Source organism: Leopardus geoffroyi, chromosome D1, assembly GCF_018350155.1.
Source record: "Leopardus geoffroyi isolate Oge1 chromosome D1, O.geoffroyi_Oge1_pat1.0, whole genome shotgun sequence".
Classification (NCBI taxonomy): domain Eukaryota; kingdom Metazoa; phylum Chordata; class Mammalia; order Carnivora; family Felidae; genus Leopardus; species Leopardus geoffroyi.
In genome coordinates, this window is record NC_059329.1 from 55521217 (window position 1) to 55544553 (window position 23337).

At 53.0% G+C, this 23337-nt stretch overlaps 1 protein-coding gene across 1 annotated transcript in view; it reads left to right on the plus strand.

Moving 5' to 3' along the window:
- Nucleotides 1-6030: 6030 nt before the first annotated feature.
- LOC123600401 (guanylate cyclase D-like) overlaps nt 6031-23337 on the plus strand; it is a 35162-nt gene continuing 17855 nt past the window's right edge. Inside the window, exons 1-10 of the mRNA XM_045482466.1 lie at nt 6031-7026; nt 9802-10097; nt 11879-12233; nt 15792-15876; nt 16501-16597; nt 16681-16809; nt 18132-18212; nt 19452-19628; nt 19856-20012; nt 20306-20455. Coding sequence (XP_045338422.1) covers nt 6171-7026; nt 9802-10097; nt 11879-12233; nt 15792-15876; nt 16501-16597; nt 16681-16809; nt 18132-18212; nt 19452-19628; nt 19856-20012; nt 20306-20455 — 2383 coding nt within the window. The 5' untranslated portion in view covers nt 6031-6170. The remainder of the gene's footprint in view (nt 7027-9801; nt 10098-11878; nt 12234-15791; nt 15877-16500; nt 16598-16680; nt 16810-18131; nt 18213-19451; nt 19629-19855; nt 20013-20305; nt 20456-23337) is intronic.

Consider the following 23337-nt stretch of genomic DNA (forward strand, 5'->3'; position numbering starts at 1 on the left):
AGTTGAGCCTCCAGATGAGAACTCAGCCTTGACCAATGTCCTGATTGTGGCCTGTGAGACCCTAACCTGGAGTCCTGCTAAGCTGCACCGACACCTATGACCCACAGAAACTGAGATAATACACATGTGTTGTTTTAAGTCACTAAGTTTGTGGTAATTTATCATACAACATAGGAAACTAACACAATGCGTGATTTTTCAAAATGCTGGTTATATTTTTAAAAATTATTATACTGAATGCTAAAAATGATTTGGTGAAAGTTGTATACCTACATTGTTAATTGGTATGAACACTATTTTCTCTTATTATGAAAGTTCTTAAACACAAGCAAAAGTAGGAAGAAAAGTTACAATGAACCCAAGTACAACCATAGCCTAGATTCAAAAATTAAGATCTTTTCATATGTCATTCATCACTCGCCTTTTGTATAATAATTTCAAAATAGATCCCAGACATCATGTCATTTCCCTCTACATAATTCAAGTATGCAGAGTTGAAAACAAATGATAAATTTCTTTACATAACCACCTTGCCATTATTTCACCTAAAATCTTAAGAATAACCATGTATCAGCTAATGCTCAGGCAATATGCAAATGTCTCCAATTATCTAAAGAATATCTTGGCATTAATACATTACAATATGAAGCAATATGTAACGTACCTTAAAGGTGTTGTTATTCTTTGATCTAGTATGGCTATTCCTGAGAGTTTATCATAAAGAAAACATTTTAAAGATGATAAAAGCGTGATATCTATTAAAGAATTACTCATAATGGTGGGAAATTGCAAGCAACTCAGATATATAGTATATAGATGAGGATACACCCTGGAAAACAGAGTCCTCATCAGTACTTTCAGTAGTGGGAAGTTGGAGTGGGAGAGTGATTACAAAGGTGTTGGGATATGAAGCAGTTCAGAGATTGGCAACAGCAGGAAGTCTCTTCCACCCCTGGTCGGGGAGGGACAAAAAGAAGAAGGAGGTGGTAGTACTTAAGCCCAGACATTGGAGCCACATCAGGAGGGGTGTTTGACGACGCTAGGACCAGAGAGGAGACACAGCTATCATTGGGACACCTTCCACATGTGGGCGGTGGGGGGGGGGGGTCTCCTGGCTTCTATTTTTCTCCTTGCCTCCAGTCTCCTGTCAGGGTCTCCTATTGGCTAAATCCAGCCAGAAAACAGTGGCAAGGGATGCTGGGAATGAAGTTTTCAGGATCAGCCCTCCTTGGGACAGAGGTCTCTCCCTAGTCTCCCAATTAGGAGCCCAGTCAGGTTTGGGAAGGTCAGGGAATGGATCTGAGAGCAAACAGGCATAAGTCTGGCACAAAAACAAAGGCCCTAAAATCCGTCCAGGACAAGATTAAGGCTAAAAATATCCCCAAAAAAGGGGCATCTGCGTGGCTCAATCGGTTAAACGTCTGACTTCAGCTCAGGTCATGATCTGGCAGTTCATGAGCTTGAGCCCTGCGTCGGGCTCTGTCCTGACAGCTCAGAGCCTGGAGCCTGTTTCAGATTCTGTGTCTCCCTCTCTCTCTCTGCCCCTCCCTTGCCCATGCTCTGCCTCTCTCTCTCTCAAAAATAAATAAACATAAAACAAAACAAAACAAAATAAAAATATCCAAAAAAAGATAATTACTAACTTGTGACACATCCACCCGGTGTGTTCCTTGACCATTGAAATTATAAACATGAAGATTGTGCAGCAGTATAGAAAATACTTATACTGAATTATAATACATTATTACCCCCCTTTACCTTTCTTTTTTTTATATCACCTATCACTTTCTAAAATAAAAAATAAACCTAATTATTTATTATGTTTCTTTTTGGTTGAATCTCTACCCATGCTAGAAAGTTCGCTCTTGAAGGGGAAAGCAATTTTGCTTTTTTGGTTTGTTGATGTGTCTTAAGTGGGCAGTGCCTTTATTCATGTTAGCATGAATAAAGTGATGTGAAGAAAGCAAAATACAACACGCACTTTGCAAGGTTGTTGCAAGGGTTAAATTAGTTGAGATATATAGTTACTAGCACATAGTAAATGCTGTACTTAGTAACGGTTAATTTCACTCAGGTTGGAGAAAGCAGACGGAGAAGGAAGAGCTGAATATCCAGGGGACTGTGGTATCTATCTCCACAAAAGGCTTCATCCCAAAAAGGAAGATAGAAAAAACACCATTAGAATCCCAAAGAATCAATGTGGCGTGATGAGCAGAAATAGTTGGCCCTGCCACTTACTAGCTCTGTGCCCTTGGTCAGATTACCTAACCTCTCTGGGTAGTGTACTTTCCTTATCGATCAAATTGCAATAACAATAATACTGGATTTTCAGTAATACTGGTTTCTTTAGTGTTTGCCCATCCTTCCTTCCTCCAGGGAGAACAAGCCTGGCCTGGAGCTGTCCGGAGTGCTGAAGACATCCTCCCTCCCTCAGCTCCTTTCTCCTTCCTTCTCTCCTTCCTTTCCCTGCTTGGCTCCCCAGAGCCCTACCATCTGAACAGATCGAATTTTCCAAGTGAACAGATCGAATTTTCCAAGTGGCTTCTTCAAGCCCCTGTTGGGGACAGGAAGGGAATGAGCCATATATGAAGCACTCCCTGGGCAGGAGTCCCAGGAAGCTGACAGGCAGCAGGAGTGTTAACTGTAGGGGCTGTGGTGGGAATGAGGAATCTCCAGGCTAGAGTCTTCTTGGAGGGCTTGACATCTGAGGACACTGGTGCAGCAACCTTAAGACCTGCAAAGAGGCAGTGAGTCAGCCCCAATGAGACAGCATGGCAGGTGGGTCATCGGGGAGCTTGTCCTGAACGAAGGCAAGAAATCGGGTGGGGAGGTCAGCAGGATGACCTTTGGCTACAGGAGCTGAAGAGGTCCCAGCTCTAACAGAAATCCTCCACTCCCCTTCCTTGGGTTCCTATTACCATTTTTATCTTGCTCGTTTGTCTGTTAACATAACTACAGGCATCTTCATCTTTTTGGGTTATGATACTGTGAGTTGACTAATTCCATGAGCCTGGCTCTATGAGCCAAGCACCCTGTGCCTAATCTTCAGCATCCATCTCCTAGAGCTTAAAAATACAAACGGTTTCCCCCAGGATGGGGTTGAATTAACCCACAGTGCCGGCACTGTTCACACGCTCCTGGGGGAAGGGCTGGGAGAGGGGACGTGGCCAGCTTCAGAGACAAACACCACCCATTTCCTGATTTTTACTGACAGAACATCAGAGCTGACGGATCTTTGGAGACCTGCACAGCTAAACTAAGACTTCCCTGTACAGATGGGAAAAGAAGGGCAGAGAAAGGGGTGTGGACCCAGTTCCACAAGTCAGCAGGAGAGCTGGAGCTAAAAGCAGCTCTGCCTGAGTCTTCTTTAAGTCCCTGCAGGGGCCCAGGACCCTGCTGCTGCTTTGTGGGACTGAAGGAAGTCCATATGCCTTTCTGTACCTCAGTTTCCCCATCTGTACACAGGGGAGTTGGTTTAGATGTTCCATCTTCAAGGATCCTTCAGCTGTGGTGGTCTAGGTGTTTGATAAAAGGGTGATTTTTGTCTTTGGCTGGAAGGTAGGAAGCCAAGCTCCAGCCCCAACTCAGCCCTAACTTTTGGTGAGAACTCAGACACATCGCTGTTCCCCCCAGAGTCAGTGTGCTTCTCTGAAAAAGAGGGTAAAAGTTCTCTTCTTGGGGCCTCTGGGAAGACAAGGCAAAGCAGTGGATCACAGGTGATTTGGAAAGCACAAATGAGGCGGAGAGGTGCACGTATGCTTATGTTTCCAACCAGAAATGATCAGCTCTCTGTGAGCCCAGAACAAGCCCAGCTGTTCAGAGGGGTTCATCCTGAGCCCTGAGGAAGCAAAGAGACCACTTGGCACATCATGGCAGAAGTGGAGGGAGGGCACAGAGCGCTCCTCAGAGGCTGGCAGGAGAGGGCCCTCCCCGAGTCGCCGAGCCCTGAGCTGGGAGAACCGTAGCATCACAGGCCTGAAGGGCTCAGCTTGGCCCGCCCTGCAAAAACTGGCTACTGTTACAGATAGGGAGATTGAGGCCTCAAGGGCAGTGGGGGCTGAAACTCAGGCCTCCACCTCCCTGTCTAGCGCTTTCTACACCATAGTACACCTGCCGCTCTTCCAAGATCCCAAGATGGTGATGATGGTGACTGCGATGGCGCTGGGGATAACTATTCCACATAGTAAGTACTGTACCTACTTACTTCCGCTTGGCCAGTACCACTTACTACTTCCTTACCTGCTTGCCACAGTGATATCCTCACCGTAGAGACGTTATGCATTTAGCCCTTGCCACAACTCTGCCAGATAGCTATCATCATCTCCATTTTACAGACAAGAAAACAGAGGCTCAGAGAAGTTAAACGTCTCATCCAGAGTTAGGGACAAATGAGGGATAAAATCAGGGTTTATTCTTCTGTGTAATTCCAAGGACCTTATTATTCCTCTGAACTGAACATAATTTCTAAGGTGCTTCCCTGCACAGACCACGGCTGTTGGCATTGAGAGGGCACCCCCTTACTCTCCTGACATAGACTTCCTTTTTGAAAAAAAATTTTTAAGTGTTTTCTTCATTTTTGAGAGAGAGAGAGAGAGAGAGAGAGAGAGAGAGTGAGAGAGAGAGAGAGATAAAGTGAGAGCAGGGGAGGGCAGAGAAAGAGAGACAAAGAATCCAAAGCAGGTCCCTGGCTCCAGGCTTTGAGCAGTCAGCACAGATCTGGACGTAGGGCTCGAACTCACGAACGGTGAGATCATGACCTGAGCCGAAGTCAGACACTTAACTGACTGAGCCACCCAGGCAAGAACTCTCCTGACAAGCACTTCCAAGTGTAGGCTGCTTCCAGCTTGCCTCCTCTGGGAAGCCCTCCATGAGCTCACAGTACCTCCCTATTGGTTCTGCCTACTGCCTGCACTTGTGGTCAACTCTTCTCTTGGCTGGAACCTACCTTCTTACCAGCCTGGCATTTTCTTTTTTTCTTTCTTTCTTTTTTAATATTTTTTTTTTTTTTTTGAGAGAGAGAGAGAGAGAGAGAGAGAGAGCATGAGTGGGGGAGGGGCAGAGAGAAAGGGGAACAGAAGATCCAAAGTGGGCTCCACACTAACAGGGTGATAGCAGAGAGCCTGATGCCAGGCTTGAACCCACAAACCATGAGATCATAACATGAGCCTAAGTTGGATGCTCAACCGACTGAGCCACCCAGGCACCCCCCAGCCTGGCATTTTCTTAAGGGTAAGATGAGATCTTATGCCTTCCTGTGGCCCCCAGAGTGCAAGGCTGCCAGCTGCATGCAGGAGGTGGGAGGACTTGGCTGGGTGCCCCGGATGGGGAACAGACCATGTCAAAGCTGTGGGCAGAGACCGAGCCGGAGTGGCAGGACTGCAGGGTGGACGTCAAAGTCCTGGGACAGAAGGGCAGAGTGGGGGGTCCTCTAGTCAAATGTCCTGGTCAAGGAGGTCCTGTGTGGGGTGGAGGATGAGTTGGAGAGACTTGTCCTCATCCTGTCTCTCTGCCAACCCCATTCCCAGTCTCCCTTAGTTTCCTCATCTGAACAGTGGAGAGAGAACAGGCCTGAGGGGATTCGAGATGGGACTGTGCCTGCGCTCACCATACCCAGGCCTTGCTTGCGCCATAGGGCCCTGGAGTCCAGTGGAGTCAAGTGCCAGGGGATGGGGCTGGGTTTGAGGATAAGGGGCAGGGGAGGCTCACAGCGGCCCTGAGCACCGGTCCACCTAGGATGATGAGTGCAGGAAACAACAGTGATAGTAGGTTGAAAGAAGCAGGATTTATTGAACACCTAAGGCAGGACCAGGGACTGCGCTGAGTGCTGCACGTTATGGCACACAAACATCATGGCCACTCCATAAAGTAGGCTTTGTTTTCCGCATTCTCACAGAAGAGGGAAATGGGGCTCAGAAACCTCAGAGACTGGGCTAGGCCCACGAAGATGGAAAGCAGCGAGCCAGGTCTCGCCAGCTCTGACTCTGGAGCCCACACCGAATGACTGGGCTTCTGCCCAGGCTGTGAGTCAGTCTTGGGGAGGACGTTAGACCCCAAAGCTGGGAGTCTTCGGACATGATGGGTCCCAATCCCTCGTTTTATCAATGAGGAGGCTGAGGTTCTGGGGGAAGGTACTGTGTGCCTCAAAGTCATACAGAAAGTAGTGGCAGAAAATGCTAGAAAGCAAACTTTGTTTTTGTCCCCTTTTCCCAGGACTACGGGAGGGATTGTCCCCTGAAGGTTGGTATCGGATGCTGCCACATGGGAAGACGTGCCTGTCCTGCCAGGGCCCGTGGGGGTCCACTCTCAGTCATCCAAGGACAGCCTTTTTCCCACCTCTTTTGTCTGTGGTGCTTTGGGGTGCCATCCTGTGGGCTGGCTTCCTCCCCGATCCGGCCCTCGGGTCAGGGACCTTCACCTTGGGGGTGCTGGGTCCTTGGGACTGTGACCCCATCTTTGCCAGGGCCCTCCCCAGTGTAGCAGCCCAGCTGGCTGTGGACCGAGCCAACCAGGACTCCTCACTGGTGCTGGGCTCGAGGCTGGCTTCCGTGGTCCTTGCCACGGGCTGTGACACCCCTCATGCTCTGGCCACGTTCCTGGCCCACAAGAATACCGTGGCTGCCTTTGTGGGCCCTGTCAATCCCGGTTACTGTCAAGCGGCAGCCCTGCTGGCCCAAGGCTGGGGCAAGACCCTCTTCTCCTGGGCTTGCGGAGCTCCAGAAGGAGGAGGTGAGCTGGTGGCCACCTTGCCTTCGGCTGCCCACGTGCTGCTGTCTATCATGAGACACTTTGGCTGGGCTCGCGTGGCCATCGTGTCCTCCCACCAGGACATCTGGGTGGCCACAGCCCGGCAGGTGGCCGTGACTCTGAGGACGCATGGGCTGCCTGTGGGGCTGGTGACCTCTCTAGGACCTGGGGAGCAGGGGGCCACGGAGGTCCTGGAGCAGCTCTGCCGCGTGGACGGCCTGAAAAGTAAGTGTCCACGGGTGCCTTCCTCGTGTGGGCAGCATGGACTTCATATGGCTGCTGGTGGGGAGTTTCCTCAGCATCAGACAGTGGGCTGAGCTCTGGACAACGGCCCTGCATTTCATCTCACAGCAGCCCCCTGAGCCAGTCCCGTTGAGGTCTGTGCTTCACAGCTCAGTGAAGGTAGGTAACTTGCCCAAGTCACACAGCTGGCAGGCAGGGCAGTCGGGTTTTGAGCTCTGATTCAAGTGTTGGTTGCGGAGTGGGAGTCAAAGGGCTTTCTTGCCTCATGTCTGGTATATTGAAGGAAACGAGAGCGTAGGGGTACTTGAGCCCGGGAAGGTAGTTAGAGTCAGAATCACTTTTTTTTCCCCGATTAATCGCTTCTTGCATTTATGGAGACCTGCTGTGCTGAGTGCTGGGACACACAGGTGAACAGGACAGATCAGGTGGTGGGTCTCCAGGGGCTGACTAGGTAATGGAGAGACAGCTATATAAGTAATAAGAGACAGGTGGTTACGACGGAGAGCTCAAGGCCATCAGAGGGAACAGAGGCCTGGAGAATGAGAGGAAGTACAAGGCTGGGGCCCTGGGGATCAGAGGAGGCTTCTTGGAGGAGGTGACATTTGCCTGTCTTGAAGGAAGTAGTTAGCTAAGGTGAGGCATGGTGGGTAGACTGTAGAGGAGAGGTAGCGCCTGGAAAACAGGAGGGATTTTTTTTTTTAAGAGAGCACAAGCTTGGGAGAAGAGCAGAGAGAGAGAGAGAGAGAGAGAGAGAAAGAATCTTAAGCAGGCTCCACACTCAGCACGGGCTCGATCCCACAACCCTGGGATCATGACCTGAGCTGAAATCAAGAGTTGGACACTCAACCCACGGAGCCGCTCAGGCGTCCCCGGAGGGACCTTAAAGTTAATCTAGACTGGGATGATTTCAAAGTATGGGTTGTGATCAACAAACCAGTTTAGTGAATCAAGACTAACATTACAAAAGAAGGAAAGAAAGAAAGAAAGAAAGAAAGAAAGAAAGAAAGAAAGAAAGAAGAAAGAAAGGAAGAAAGAAAGAAAGAAAGAAAGAAAGAAAGAAAGAAAACAGGAGAAAGAATGAAACAGAATAGATAAAATAGAATGGAATAAAAGTGGTGAATGCGAGAATGCATTGCAGGTAGCAGGGGAAAATGTTGTTCTGTGAAACTCGCAACCACCATGTTTCTCATTTGAGGGAACCGAAGCCAGTGGCCCCCTGGGGGAGGGCGGGGTGGGCGGACCCCCAAGCTGATGTGGCTGTTGGTTAGTAAGTCAGCCCCAAGTAGGGAGTGAGACCCGGCCCAGATTAGCCTGCTGCCCATTAGGACCAGTAGCCCACTTCCCTGAGCCCCAGTTCTCCAGCAGGTGAAATGGGGATAGTTGAAACCCACCTCACAGGGTCACAAGGAGCAGATATTTGTGGCTGAGTGCTTTGTAAACACTTCCTTCAGCCAAGAGTCACTGGGCACTGCTCTGTGCCTGACCCTGGCTGGGCTCTGGGGAGGGGGTGGGGAGGAAGCACCCAGGTCCCGGCAGTGAGGAGCTCCGGTCTGGTAGGAGCTGCTTTGCTTAGGGGTGGGGAGGGCTTCATGGAGGAGGTGATACCAGGGCAGGGCCTGAGCATGAGAAGGTGATTGCAGGCGGCGATGAGGAGGAAGGGGTTCCAGGCAGAGGAACCAGCTAGGGCAGAGGAATGGAGGTAACATGTTAATGGGATTAGAAGGATCGGCTCAGTTCTGCATGACTGGAGCATGGTGGCAGTGGGTGGGGGACGTGTCATCAGACTCCTCCAACCCTTTTGCTGGGTATTGAGTTCCAACCACATTGCTGGCTTTCAGGAGCCAGGGGGGCAGAGTGGTTCAGGGCATATTCTCTGGAGTCAGATTGCCAGAGTCTCACTCCTAACCCCACCTCCTGCCAGCTGTGTGCCCTCAGGCAACTCACTAAACCTCTCTGTGCTAGAGTTTCCTCATCGGTGACATGAGGCTAATGACCCCCCTCCATCACAGGGTTGTGAGGACAAGGACTACTGCAGATAAGGGGCGTAGAACAGTGCCCAGCACACAGCGAGCACGGCTTGCCATCAGTGTGGGTTTTTCCCAGTCCACGGCTTCCTCCCAGGCTGTGGGGATCGGCTTTCCCTTGTGCAGGGAAAGCAGGGAAAATGCAGAATGGCACCCCCCACTTACAAAACAAATGGGTCTTTTGGTTAGCGTCCAGAATAACCCCCGGGTGGAAGAGATGGGAAAAAGGAAACTCAGGTCCTATTTACCCCTAGTTGTAGTGAGTGAGTCTCCGAGCCACCCCCCCTCCCCCAATTATACTGGGGCAGGGAGCAGCTGGCTTGTGGCCCGTGGCCCATACGGCATGGCCCTCCAAGCTCAGCAGAGATCAGGGCTCCAGGCTCTGACTTCCACATGACCGGGGTCCTTGGGCCCCAGCAAGGGGACTCTCAGTTTTCCCTGGTGGCTCTGTTTTCCCGCATTTCCTAGAGAAAGGGATTGCAGTAGGGAACCTAGACCACAGCCAGAGTAAGTGGTAGCCCTTTGTTGACTGAGAAGGTCCCCCTGGTCAGGGACCCAAGTGGAGAAGAGAGGAAGGACCCTTATCTTGGGCAAGGGCTCTCTTCTGTCCTGGGTGCCTGGGGATGGAATTGGCTGCTTATCGCCAGGGGCCTATTTCTTTCGCTAAGGCAAAGAGGAATCTATTCATGGTAGGGGCGTGGACCTGAGAGTTACGAGCAGCTCTCCAGGGCCACAGACTCTGGGCTTCAGGGGAGGCCTGCAAAGGTAAGCACGCCTCTCCTACCCCCAGTGGTGGTGCTCTGCATGCATTCGGCGCTCCTGGGGGGCCTGGAGCAGACGGCCCTGCTGAGCCAAGCGTGGGCCCAGGGCCTGGCAGATGGGAGGCTGGTCTTCCTGCCCTACGATACCCTGCTCTTTGCCTTGCCCTACCGCAACCGCTCCTACGCGGCCCTTGGCGACCGCGGGCCCCTGCGGGAGGTCTATGACGCAGTGCTCACCGTCAGCCTGGAGTCCGGCCCTGTGGACGAGGCCTTGGAAGCTGCCAGGGCCATTGGAGAGGTGGCTGCCCACCTGGAGCCAGAGCAGGTAGGTCGATACAGGCCCGCGCAGGGCCCGGAACCCTGGGTCGTGGGCAGGTGTGCGTGCATTCTAGGCCTTCCCGGCCCTGGGCCCCGCTACCGACCTGGCCGCTCAGTCCCGCCTCCTGGTGGGCACGTGACCTGTCCCTTATTTGACAGTGTCTCTGCCTCTCCCTCGGTACACTGTCTCCATCCCTCTCTCTCTCTCTCTCTCTCTCTCTCTCTCTCGTGTGTTACTCTTGGCCTGCTTTGTCAATTCACCTTCTTCTGTGACTTTTTGCCTCCTATTTTTCTATCTCCAGCTTAATGCCTGTGATTCTCATCTCTGGCCCAGCTCTTCCTCGTGCAGACTCTCTCCCTCCCCTTCCTCTGCATCTGTCTAACAAAGTGTGCAGATCAGTAGGAGAGATGCCGGGCCGTGGGGGAATGGGAAGGTTTTCTGGAGTCACTGCTGTAAATCTGAGGAGTGTTAGCGGTGGGGGTGTGGCTGCCAGCTCAGTTTGGGCGGAGAGGACTCGGCTGCTCGGGTCCCTGTTGGGACGTCTGTTTCTTGGTGACAAGAAGACAACAGTGTCTGCATGCGATGACAGGAATGCAGATGCGGATGAAGGGCCTTGCAACCGGTCATTCGTCTGACAAATGTGACTTGAGTCCCTCTCACGTGCCATGGGGCCAGGCGTCAGGGACACAGTGATGGGTAAGACAGACCTGGCCTTCAGGGAGCTTCCATTATGTTAGGGCAAGACAGGTAACATCCAAGCAACCATATGGCCAAATCCAAACTGTGGCGATGTCGCCAAGAAAACTAAACAGGATAAAGTGACAGAGAGCAGCTGGGATACAGTAGTGGGCGACAGGAGCTAAGATAGGCAGGGAAGCCCACTGCGGGGAGATGGCACGTGAGCTGCATCCGGAACAGGAAGGAGGCAGCTAGGTGCAGGTCTGGGTGAAGAGTGACCAGGTGGAGGAAAGGTCAGGGGCAAGGGGCGAGAGGCAGAGTGAACTTCGGAGGCTAGAGGAACAGGCAGAGGGCGTGGAGAGGCTGGACTGTCATGACAGGTGGGGACAGGGGTCCAAGATAAGCTTGGGGCCAGACCATGTGAGGCATTTTATGCCAGGGCAAAAGGAGTCTCAGCTCATGATCATAAGTGAAATGGGAAACTATCAGCAGGTTTTAAGTAAGAAATAATTTGATTCATCTTCTTACAAAATATCGTTTGGGCTGCCTGAAGGGTCTGAAGAGACCCAGGTGAAGCAAGGAGACCTTTAGGGGGTTCCTCTGCAGGCCAGGTGAGCAGTGAGGGGCTCAGATCCAGAGGGCAGGAGTAGAGGGGTGAGGGGTCAGTTGAGTTGGGAATAGATTCTGAAATAAAACCAAGAAGATTCAACGACGAACTGGAAGAGAGAAAGAGAGGCGTCAGGAATCAAACCTAGATTCGAGAAGCCGGGCAGGTGGTAGCTCCATTTCCTAAGGTTCAGGAGGAGTGGGGTTAGTGTAGGAGAACCAGATGGAACCTTGAAGAACCAGGAGTTCTGTTTTGGACATAGGCAGGTTTGACATGCCTGTGAGCCGTCGGAGTTGGCTCACATGCCTGTGAGCCGTCGGCGGTGGCCACGGAGAATGTGATTCCACTGAGTGGGGACTGAGGTCATGGTGGGACCACAGAGAGGGCTGTGTTGGGGGCGGGGTGGGGGTGATAATCCATACAACTGCTGCTGGCAGGGCTCAGAGATGTCTGGGAGCCTGTGCCACGGGGTTATGGGGTTGAGGGACCTTCTCTTCCACAGGTGTCCCCGCTCTTTGGGACCATCTATGATGCTGTTGTCCTGCTGGCCCATGCCCTGAACCGCTCTGAGAGCCATGGGGCAGGACTCTCGGGGGCCCACTTGGGAGACCATACAGGGGCTCTGAATGTGGCTGGCTTTAGCCAGAGGATCCGGACGGATGAGAAGGGCAGGAGATTGGCTCAGTACGTCATCTTGGACACAGATGGTCAGGGAAGCCAGCTGGTCCCCACCCACATTCTGGACACAGGCACGTGGCAAGTGCAGCCCCTGGAAAGGGCCATACACTTTCCAGGAGGGGCCCCTCCAGCACGTGACTCCAGCTGCTGGTTTGACCCCAATATGCTATGCATGAGAGGTAATTCATCATCCCTCCATCCATTCATCTACCCATCCATCCAATCACCCAATGCGTTTTCCTCTTCCTGGAGAGCTCCCCACCTTGCCTGGTTAAATCTTACCTGTCTTACCAATCAGGGCTGCCCCTCCACCCCGGCCACCATGATCCCCGCAGCCCCCGAGTGAATTGCTTCATGTTCATAAGGGTGTGTGTCCCGTGCTGGGAAGAACCAGTGCCATCTGTTCCCCAGACTAGAAGGTAGCTCATGAGAAGAAGCCTTCACCCAATTGTTTCTCTGCCCCTTTTTCCACAAATATTGCTGGAGGACCTCCCACGTGTCAGGCACTATGCTCAGCCCCAGGGATGTAGGAGTGAATGAAATGATGTCCCTGCCCTCATTGAGCTGATGTACTCGAAGACCAACCCCAAGGCCTGCTTTCCAGGGGCTTCTGCCTGGTGACAGAGACAGGGACAGCTGAAAACAATACAAGACAGTGTGATCAGAGCCATGAAGGGGGAAGCCAGGGGCTGATGGAGCTCAGAGGAGATCCTTCTCCGTCAGCCCTGGCTCACAGATTTCACCATCTAACAGGTTTTTAATTAATTCATTCAACAAATCAATCAGCAAACATTTATTGAGCATCCACTGTGTCCCATGCTCCGTGCTGAGAACTGGGGATACAATGGCAGATAAGACTCGTGGTCACTGCCGGCACGTGGGATAGAGCTCCCTGGGTAAAGGGGGACGGGGTAAGGGCAGGTGCTCTGAGAGGGGGCTCTGAGAGGGGACACTAGGGGGTTGTGGGAGCCTGAGCAGCGGCCTCAGGATGTATCTTCTCTCGGGGATCTAAAAGTGACAGTTCACACTCTGGCTGTGTTGTCATGATTATCACCGATACAACTGATCACCACCATGGATTGAGAGACCAGACAGCGGGGGCTTTGGGGCAAATGTACTTAGGGCTGCAGTTCAGTGCTGCCCCTGACTAGGTGTGTGACCTTGGGCAAGTTGCATACCCTCTCTGGGTCTCCATTTCTCGTGTAGAAATAGGAACAAAGACCTGACACCTTCAACTGCTTGTCCTTGCGTGAGGTGGGGGTGGGGCAGACCTCAGGAGCAGGGCTTGTACTTCCAAGGAGATGGGAAGGGGCTACGCGGTCACGTGCTCTCAGTGAGAAGCACTCCTCAAGTGGCACCTAGGAGCGCTGGGACCGGCTGGACTTGTCCTGTCCAGGGCTGGTTTCTCTCCTCCCTGGGCCTCAGGGTCTTGTCAGCAAGAGAATGTGCCGTGTTCTTTGTTTCCTCTGATTGTTTGTATCTTGGAATGTCAGCCTTAGGGAGCCATTCATTCACATCTCCTTTCAGCCTAAGCTTTATTCCTTGACTCCCTTTGGCAGCAAGATCCGTCGAAAGGGTGTGGGTGCTAACTGGATTAAATGTCCCTTCCCCTCTTCTCTGGAGTCCTCCTCGCTGACTCGCTCCACTACTCTCTTAACGCGAGCAGTCCTATCAAGGCCCCCAGTAGCCTCCATGTGCTGAGGCCCAGAGCCAGCTGCCAGTCTTGGCTTTGCTCGACCAAGAGAGCCGAACTCCCGTCCTCCCTGCTGCTCCATCCCTCTCCAGGGCCCCCTCACTCGTCACCTTCTCAGTCACCTTTTCTGTTCTATAGAGTTCTAACCTATTAACACCACTCCTGTGGGCTTGGTGCTTTGAGCCGTTTTCTCTCAGCACTTTACTCCCACAGTGTCTTATCCATTCTCGTGGCCCCCAGATGGACATTGTTGTCTCCTAAACTGCATATCTGCCCAACCTCCTACTTGACATGTCCAATAAGATGCTACTGACACCTAGATATCTAGTCGGCGTCTGAAACTTGATGTTGTCTGAAGCTCAACTCCTGATCTGTCCCCCAATCTGCCTCCCATGGTGTTCTCCCTTGCAGGTCATGGAACCCCCAACCTCCCACAGGCACAGGAACGCTCTGTCTCCTCACACTCCCCATCCAGTTGGTCAGCACACCCTGGGGGCGCCATCTTTAGAATTTGCCCGGAAGCAGAGCTGTTCACCAGTCACTGCCTCCATCCTGGGCCAGGCCCTCGTCATCTCTCACTGGGTCACTGCCTTGCCTCTCCCTCGTCCTCATGCAACCTGGCAGGTTGGAGGATCCTTTGGAAACATAATCACTCCCCCATCAGGACCCGTAGAGGCTTGGCCTCACCCGGAGCCAAGCCAGAGTCCTGGCCTCTGACTTCACAGCACCCTGTCCCGCTCAGTATCTTGGTCTGTCTTCCTCCTGCTCTGTTCTGTCCTTCCCTGGATCGCAGACCACTCCTGCTTCAGAACCTTGGCACTCGCTGCCCCCTAGGCCTGGGGCACACTGTGCTTTCTGTCGCACCCTGTGCGTTTGCTCCCTTGTCTCCTCCAGATTAAGACTCAAAGCTTACCCTTTCGGAGCCTGGGCGAGAGGCAGGATGATGCGGTGGTTAGGAGCCCAGATGCCAGAGCGAAAGTGCCAGGGTTTGAACCCAGGCTCTGCCACGCACAGTTACTTCTCACTGTTTCCTCCTCTACAAAATTGTGACCATGACCATACCTACTCCCAGGGGTCATTGTGCAGAATAAGGTGAATTGAAATACATAACATCGTCAGAATAGGTGCTTAATGCAATACAATGTGCAATAGTATAATAGGGATTGCAAGGTATTTGCTGCTATTATTATGATGGACTCAGACTGGAGGGCTTCAGCAGGGGGCAGACAGCAGAGCTCATCCTCCAGCGACAGGAAGAAGGGAGAGGAGGCATGGAAGGCAGAAGGGATGGCCCCATTTCTGTGGCAACAGAGGTCAATGTCCTCTCTCCAGATTGGGGCTGGGCATTCAGCATCCTTGCCAGCCTAAGCTGATGCTAGGGTTGCCCAAGCAAAGTAGGGGTGCCCTCCCAACCTTGCCAGTGAACTTTAATAGCATCTTTACATCCAACTCCTGACATGAGGCCGGGAGATTTGGATTTGGTGTCAGGAAGGCTCTCTTAATGGTCAGAGTGAAGGACAATGAAACTGGCTGTCCAAACAGATAGCGAGGGGCCCATCAGAGGGGATATGCCAGAAGTAGGACAATAATCGACAGGGATACAAAATTTTTATTCAGCACCTGCCGTGTCCAGGCTCTGTGTTAGGTGCCAGGGACAGTGAGATGAATAAGACACAGGCCCTGCTATCCAGCCACTCTGTCTATTGGGAAGGGACTTGATATGCCATCAGACAAAAGACCATAGTCTGACCAGGACTGTAATGAGATCTGAGCAGGGACCATGGGGATCCGGGGACAGGGAGCCCAAGGACCCAGGCTAAAACACTGGGACTCAATACCTGTGTGTGATGACCAGTCCACAGATAGGACTTTCCTACGTGAGTGTCATTCTGAGCCTCATCCCTGGGGTCGGTCTGGATTGGGGTTTGTGTTTCTATTTCCCAGAAGAAGGCCTAGGAGGGGGTACAGGAGCTGGGTGAAGGGGGCTGCCCTCCTTGTGTGGTTGTTACTGTTAGGGCTCACGTCCATCCTGCTCCGCCTGCAGATGCACAGCTCCCGGGGAGCTTCCTCGCTTTTGTCCTGGCATGTGTCCTGTTGCTGGCTGGCGGGACCCTCACTTGCCTCATCAGGTGAGACTCTGTCTGTACCCGAGCCTCCTTCTGCCCCTCTGTGACCCCCAACCACAGGGCCTCTCTTGTGTGTGCACAGTCCTGGCAATCTTCAGGAGGCTTTCCCATCCCAGGACCACAGGACAGTCCAGCACTCCTGTCCATCTTAGAGCCTCAGTCAGGGCCCTGCTGAGGCTGGGGGGCCTTGAGAAAAGGTCCACTTGAAAGTCGGGGAAGAAGCCTGGGACCTTACGTAAGACTGTCCATCCCTGAGCTTCAGGCTATGAACATGCACAATGAGGGCTTGACCAGGACAACTCCCAGGGCCCTTCAGTTTTGAAAGCAATTCTTCCTGGGTCTGAAATCCTCTGTGTTCCCTGAGCCTGCCCCCGGCCCTCACCTCAGGAAGCCTCCGGGCAGTTTGGGAACTCCCAGGCTAGGGATCAGTAGGCTTATCAGGCCTGAGCCGGGCCAAGGGCCTGGGTAGGGGGCAGTGCTCAGAGTGACCCCTCGGTGCTGGGACTGCTGGGGAGAAGGGAGAGAAAGAGGGAGAGGGCTCTGGGTCAGCGCAGGCCCAATAGGCCAGATCGAGGTGGGAGTGATACGTGTGCCCTCCCTCTGCCCTGCACTTTCTCTTGCCTCCAGATTGGGCATCCAACAGCTACAGCTGGTGCGGGGCCCCCACCGGATCCTGCTGACAGCCCAGGAGCTCACCTTCATCCATCGGCCGCCAAGCAGACGGGTAGGGGGACAGGCACTGGGCTGGGTGGGCAAGCCGCTGACTGAGGCCTGGTCCAGGCTCATGACCGCACCTGCCCCCTCCAGAGGCTGCACGTGGACAGCGTGAGTGAATCAAGAAGTGTGGCAGATGGCGGGAGCCTGAGGTCGGTGGCCCAGGGGTCAGCAAGGAGCCTGCCGGCCCCCCAGGAGCCCACCAATGTGGCCCTGTACCAGGTGAGGGCCTCTGCCACCACAGGTTTGGGCCTGAGAAGCTGCAGAGAGTTTGGGAGAAGCTGAGGGAGCCCACAGCCTCTTGGGCTTCTGTATGCCCTACTCCTGTTACAGAATGGGAAACTGAGGCTTGAAGAGGGCCAGTGACTTTCCTGGGTCCCACAGCAAATCAGTGGCATAGTAGGAGTGGAGAAGGACTCTCAATTCCCAGCTCAGCATGGTTTGTGATCTGACCTCGGGACAACAAGTTGCTGGCTACTTGGGCCTGGGCTCTCCCAGCATGGGTCCACCCAGGGTTTCTCTCAGCACGGGGGCCAGTCTAGGTCACCCTCCTGCCTGTTTCGGCAAGGGACAGTGAGATCCCAGGTCCCTGAGGCCCAGAGGTGAGGGAAGCACACAGCCCCAGACCATCAGCCGATAGGGAGGCCTCAAAGTCAGAGATTAGACCGACAAGATTCTAAAGTTGTTGAGGCCACTGTGGCTTTTCAGGTGCTGTGTTCTCCAACTTGACAATTCACTGATGTTCCGATTCTCAAATTCTGTGACTCACAGCTGATGAGCCAGGCTAATTGTACAGGAAGCGACATGAGGCTTATGATCCTTCTTTTCCACTTCCTCCCCAGGGGAATCCCATCTTTTCTTCTTTTATGCTGAAAGGAGGCTTTAATGCTGTACAAAGCATGTTCTGTCTGCTTCTCTAAGTTAGTTGACAGACTGTGGGTGAGGCTGACAAGGCAGAAATCCATCCGTGACAGGGGAGAGAGGGCTAAGATTGCAGCTAGCTCTGGACCAGGCCGGGGCGAGGACCGAGCCCCAGCCCGAGCCTTCCTTCTCTCCCGCCGTCCCCTCTCCTACAGTCTCTGGGTCACAGAGCCCCCGTTACTTCACAGGCTTTGGGGTGTTGTGGGTGCCTGAGGCCTGCAGAGTAAAGTTGACCTTGACACTGGGAGCATGTTGACATGTTTTATATGCAACAAGTGTTAGCTCTTGCAGGGCAGGTGGGGGTATCATCTTCGCTTTACAGAACTGGAACAAGAGGCTGAGAGAACCAAAGTCACTTGTTCAAGCTCACAGACGGAGCTAGACAGTGGCGGGGTTAGGACTGAACTCGGGTCTGTCAGCCAAAGCCCCTGGCTTTGCCCCACCAAAGTGAAAGTCTAACTTCAGTTTCTGCCAGCCACAGTGTGCAGCACACAGAAAAGATACATTTATGGGGATGGAACCGGGGCTGAGAGGCACAGAGGAATTAACCCAAGGTCGCACAGCGGGAGACCAGCAGCGCGGAACTTTCGAACTTTCGAACTTTCTCGTTCTTCCTCCAACAGGGGGAGTGGGTGTGGCTGAAGAGGTTTGAAGCAGGCACAGCCCCTGAGCTTCGGCCCAGCTGCCTCAGCCTCCTGAGAAAGGTAGGGCCAAGGAGGGGAGGGGACGCTGACAGGGGACCTCTACTGGTATGGAGTGGTCCCCGCTCAACGTGGAAGCTTCTAGCCTCAGAAAGGAGTCCTTTCTATCATCACAATTGCTGCCCCATGGCCGACACCTCAGCCACAGTTATACACTCATCTTCACTCACGAGCATTCCTCAAGTCACGTCACCACCTCAACGTGACCATCACCACGACCCCCAGGGGCACAGTCCCTTCCATCAGTATCAGCAACACCCTCGAAGGACCTCATCCTGTACCCACCATCCCTCCACCCATCCACCCGTTTAGTCACTGAGTTTTGAGCACCACCTATGAGCCAGGCCATGTTCTGGGTTTGGGGGTACAGCTGTGGAGAAGAGGGACAGGGTTCCTTCCCTCAAGGAGCTTCCGGTCACTTGTCATCACTAACCACATAAGCCCCTTCACCCCCGAGGTTGTCAGTATCCTGAGAAGCACTGTGGCTGGAGCACGGAGCACAGGATTGGAATCAGGAAGGTCCCAGGTAGAATTCTGCCTCCATGAAACGCTTAGCTTTCCTGTAAAATGGAGCTAATGAAATCTACCCTCTGGGGAATTAGGAAGATTGGAGAGAACATATGAAATAACCTAGAATTGTCTCTGGCCAGAAGTGTGCCTTTGATAAGTGCTAGCATCACTGCTTGGGTTCAAGCTTTCTGACCTGCTGGGCAGCCATGACAGAGGCTATTTTCTGGTTGAGCCTGGTCCCTTCTGTTCTTCTTCCTCTCTTTATCAGTCTCTGAGTCTTAGGGGAGAAACTTTACAGTTTTCAGGTCCATGGTTCCACTTTAGGTTGGGAAACAGGCCTAGATCCCTACACTGTGGAGTTCGCTACAGCTTATTCGCTCATTCTCCCATGACGCTTCCATTCACTTGTTCACCCACTCATCCATCCATTCATCCATCCATCATCCATCCATCTACCCATCCATCCACATATCCATCTATCCATTCATCATCCATCCATCTATCCATCCATCCATCCATTCACCCAACCATCCATCATCCATCTACCCATCCATCCACATATCCATCCATCTCCATCCATCCATCATCCATCCATCCACCCAACATTTCTGGTGCCTCTCTGTGCTCTTCCCTGTACTGGGTGCTAAATACCGGAGACCCAGATGTGGATTGTACCTGGTTCAGCCTTCAATGTGCCCCTGGGAGCTGCTAAGATGCCTATTGCTCCAACAGATGCGGGAGATGCGGCATGAGAACGTTGCTGCCTGCCTGGGCTTCTTTGTGGCCCCTGGAGTCAGTGCTCTAGTGCTGGAGCACTGTTCCCGGGGCAGCCTGGAGGACCTGCTGCGGAATGAAGCTCTGCGGCTGGACTGGACTTTCAAGGCCTCTCTACTGCTGGATTTGATCCGTGTGAGAACCTCCCTGGGCCTAGAGCTATGAGGGCCATGGGGAGGGCAGGGAGAAAAGAGATGCTCAGATTTCCAAGACCTGGTCTCCTACTTTGTCTAAGAAAAATCTGAACAGTATGGGAGAAGGTGAGAGGAGGCAGGAAGTGTTTCTGGGGTCTGTGAGATGCTGAGAGGACTAGGGGTCCCTTTGATTCATCACATAATGGGCTACCATTACGTCCTTTCCAGGGCATGCGGTATCTGCACCATCGACATTTCCCTCACGGACGCCTCAAGTCCCGAAACTGTGTGGTGGATGGGCGCTTTGTTCTCAAGGTCACTGACCACGGTTATGCAGAGCTCCTGGACGTTCAGCGGGCTCCCCGCCCCCGGCCAGCCCCAGAAGGTCAGCTCAGGGATGGGCAGGCGCTGCCAGTGGGTTTTGAGGCCTCTATTTAAATTGGGTGCTTGTGAGGCAGGGGGACAGGGGAGATGTCCAATCTTTTAGCACTTCCTGTGGTATGACCTTGAGCTGCCTCAGGCCCCCTAGCTATGAATGGGGGAGAACAGAGGCACCTATGTCCTCCTGGGAGCTGTAGGTAGAGGGCGATGACACCACATATGTGAAGTGCCTGCCCATCTTGGCCCAGTTTGGTGGTCAGTGGGTGAGGACAGTGTGGTCTTGCCTTGTGACTGCAGAGCTGTTGTGGACGGCTCCAGAGCTGTTGCGAGGGCCCGGGGCGCCGGGACGGGGCACCCTCAAAGCAGACATCTTCAGCATCGGCATCATCCTGCAGGAGGTGCTGACTCGAGGCCCACCCTACTGCTCCTCAGGGCTCTCCGCAGAAGGTAAAGTGCCCTTGTCCTCCTTCCTTGGCCGTTCGCTGGCTGGAGTCCCCGTGTAGTTGGGGAGCTCTGTGGCCACCAGGAAATCCTGGTGGAAATAACCTTACAGACACACTTGCCTGGTTTGACCACGAGAATTAAGTTTCTTTGGCTCAAGCCAGGCAGCCTTCAGCAGCTCCACCAAAATGGCAGCTGCCCAGCTCCAGGGCTAAAGATATTGATTTCTGGGTGAAAACCTCAACCCCCTCTGCCTCTTCTAAGGTCACTGCCATGTCTGTGGATGCTCATGCCCTAACCACCCCGCCTTGATCTGCATAGACTTTGTGTCCATATAGACCCCAGTTTTCCCCAGCGGTATCGCTTAACTTACTACATGACCTTACACAAATCGCTTACCCTCTCTGAGCCTTAGTTTTCTCATCTTTAGAATGGGGATGAAATAAAAATGGGCCAGACATCTGGCCCTCGTCTGATGTGGCCAGGCTGCTCAGTATTTAGGGGCTTGCTTCTCTGCCCAGACAGGATTCCTTCAAGAACATCTCTGTCCTTATACTTTAGGTGTGCGGGATGGTCACTCACACCTTCCCCATCATCACTCAGTCTTAGATGTTTTCTTTTCTGACCCCAGTGCGGAGGACCAACTTCAGAAACCTTTCCTCCCTTTCTGTGTTTCTCATCAGGGTTTCCCAGACCCTGGGCTGTTCTTCTAGCTGTCCCCCTCCTGTCTGTGTCCAGTCCCAGGGACCTGTCCTCACAGACACCCCGGCATCTCAGCCCACAGTCCAGGGCAGTGATGGAGCTGAACCCACTGCTCCCTCCCACCCCCAAAGGAAAATCATTTACTCATGGGAGGCCTGGCTTGCTTCCCTTCTCCACTAAAGCACTGCTCAGTGAGTAATGAGCATTCCAAGCTCCAAATTTATGAGGTGGAGGAGTGGGGAGGAGGGGGATCTTTGTCAGGCCATTTGTTCAACATCCTCAGTGGCCCGACCCCCCACATCTGCCCGCTGGGTGAGGGAAGACCAGCCAGATGGGGTCCACAAGTGTATGGCCCTCAGGCCTGGGCTCCATGAGGCTTTAGGTGCAGGGATCAGGCCTGGAACCTGATGGCCGCCATTGGATCAGGCTGTCAGTCCAAGGCCTGCTACGTCCCAGGGCATGCTGTCCCTGGTCTCGGGGAGTAAAACACTAAGAGCCCAGGTACTGGGGGACGCCAACCTAAGCCCAGCTCCAGGCCAATTCACTTCATAACTTTGAGGAAATCCCTTTCAGGCTCTGAGCCTCAGTTTCCTTGTCTGTAAAATGGGGACTATGTTGCCTGCCTCCTAGAGTGGTTGTGAGGAGTCAGTGAACTTCTTTAGACCAAGTGCCTGACACATGGTGGGCACCCAATAAATATTTGCCTGGGCGGTTTTAGGGAGGTGCTAATGGGGGATCCCACATTCTCTCCGGAATTCCCAACTTGGACGCAAACGCTCCTTGATCTTAGAAGTAACATCTTTTCAAGATCCTGTGTGTGTGTGTGTGTGCGCACGCAGTGGGGGTGGGGGGTGGAACTGCAGCTTCCAGAGCTCTCTCTGTCATATGCTTTATTCCACTGGACAACCCTGGGAGGTGGGAGGTGCGCTCGTTAGAGATAGCTGAGTGAGGCCCGGAGAGGGGAAGGGGCTTCTCGGTGGGGAAGCAGTGGGTCTGGGACTTGGACAAGCTCAGTGTCCTTGCCCTAAAATCTCCTGGAGTCATCCATGGAGCATAGTCCCATAGAGCTGGGTGTGTGGCCTCCTCCCTCAACCGCTGACATGGCCGGTCCGTCACCGTGATGCGTTGGGTGTGGACAGCGGGCCGGGCAGGGGGAGGGAACGTGAGACCGGGGCTGGCCTGGCCTGGGACAGCCGCTTTCAGCACATTCACATACGAGGACTCCGTTTTAATGTCAAAAACGTTTGGAGCCTCACATGCTATGTGATTTTTAATATCCGCTGACTGAGAAAATCCCCAAAGACAGAATCGGCTCTGAAGTCAGCAGCACTTTGAAATGGATTTGTATTTTATTCATCACAACCCCATCTGAATACTTTTGAAAAAGAGTCGTACGTGTGTGTGTGTGTGTGTGTGTGTGTGTGTGTGATGTGTTATTGATTCCATCTGTACACCCTCCTTTGTAAGCACACACAGCTTTCCAGGCCCTTTACTCAGAGGCCCTCAGGGTCTGATGCCTGCAGGCTGGAAGCCTCTGGACAAAGAAAATCATGTAGGCCTGGAGGAGATCGGGCTCAGTTCTACAGTTTGCTTTTTACCAGCCCTGCAGCTGTGGGTGAACTCCTTCACTCCCAGGAGCCTCAGTTTCCCTACATGTAAAATTAGACAGGGACTCATGCACTACCCCCCAGCAAGGGGGCCAACAAAGAATGTGGAGGGAACTGAAATCCAGAAGAAAACTTCTCCTCGGTGGCACCAAGGGCCCCCGCCTCCTCGGTCAAGAGAGGAGGATCCCAGCCCTCCTGAGGGAGTAACCTGTAGCCCTAGGAGGTCTGTACTATTTATAACTGTACTTGTTATATGGGAGGAAACTGAGGCTCAGAGAGGTGATATGACTTAGAACGTAAGAGGGTGATATAGAAGTCCCCTCCTGATCCGCTGAAAATCTGAGCTTGGTACTCAGCCCCGCTTCCTCCCAATGCCCTTGTGAGTCTCTCAGCTCCCCCAGTGCCCCCAACAGCTTCCTGAGGGGGAGCTTTTCCCGGCCAGTTGTCCAATGAGGAGGCTGAGGCACAGAGTGATGGCAAATAGCAAGAGCCAGAACTAGAACGCCGATCTATCGGACCTCGACTTAGTCTAATGGTCTTTATCACAGGGAGTGGGGACAGGAAGATCATGGCAGGGGC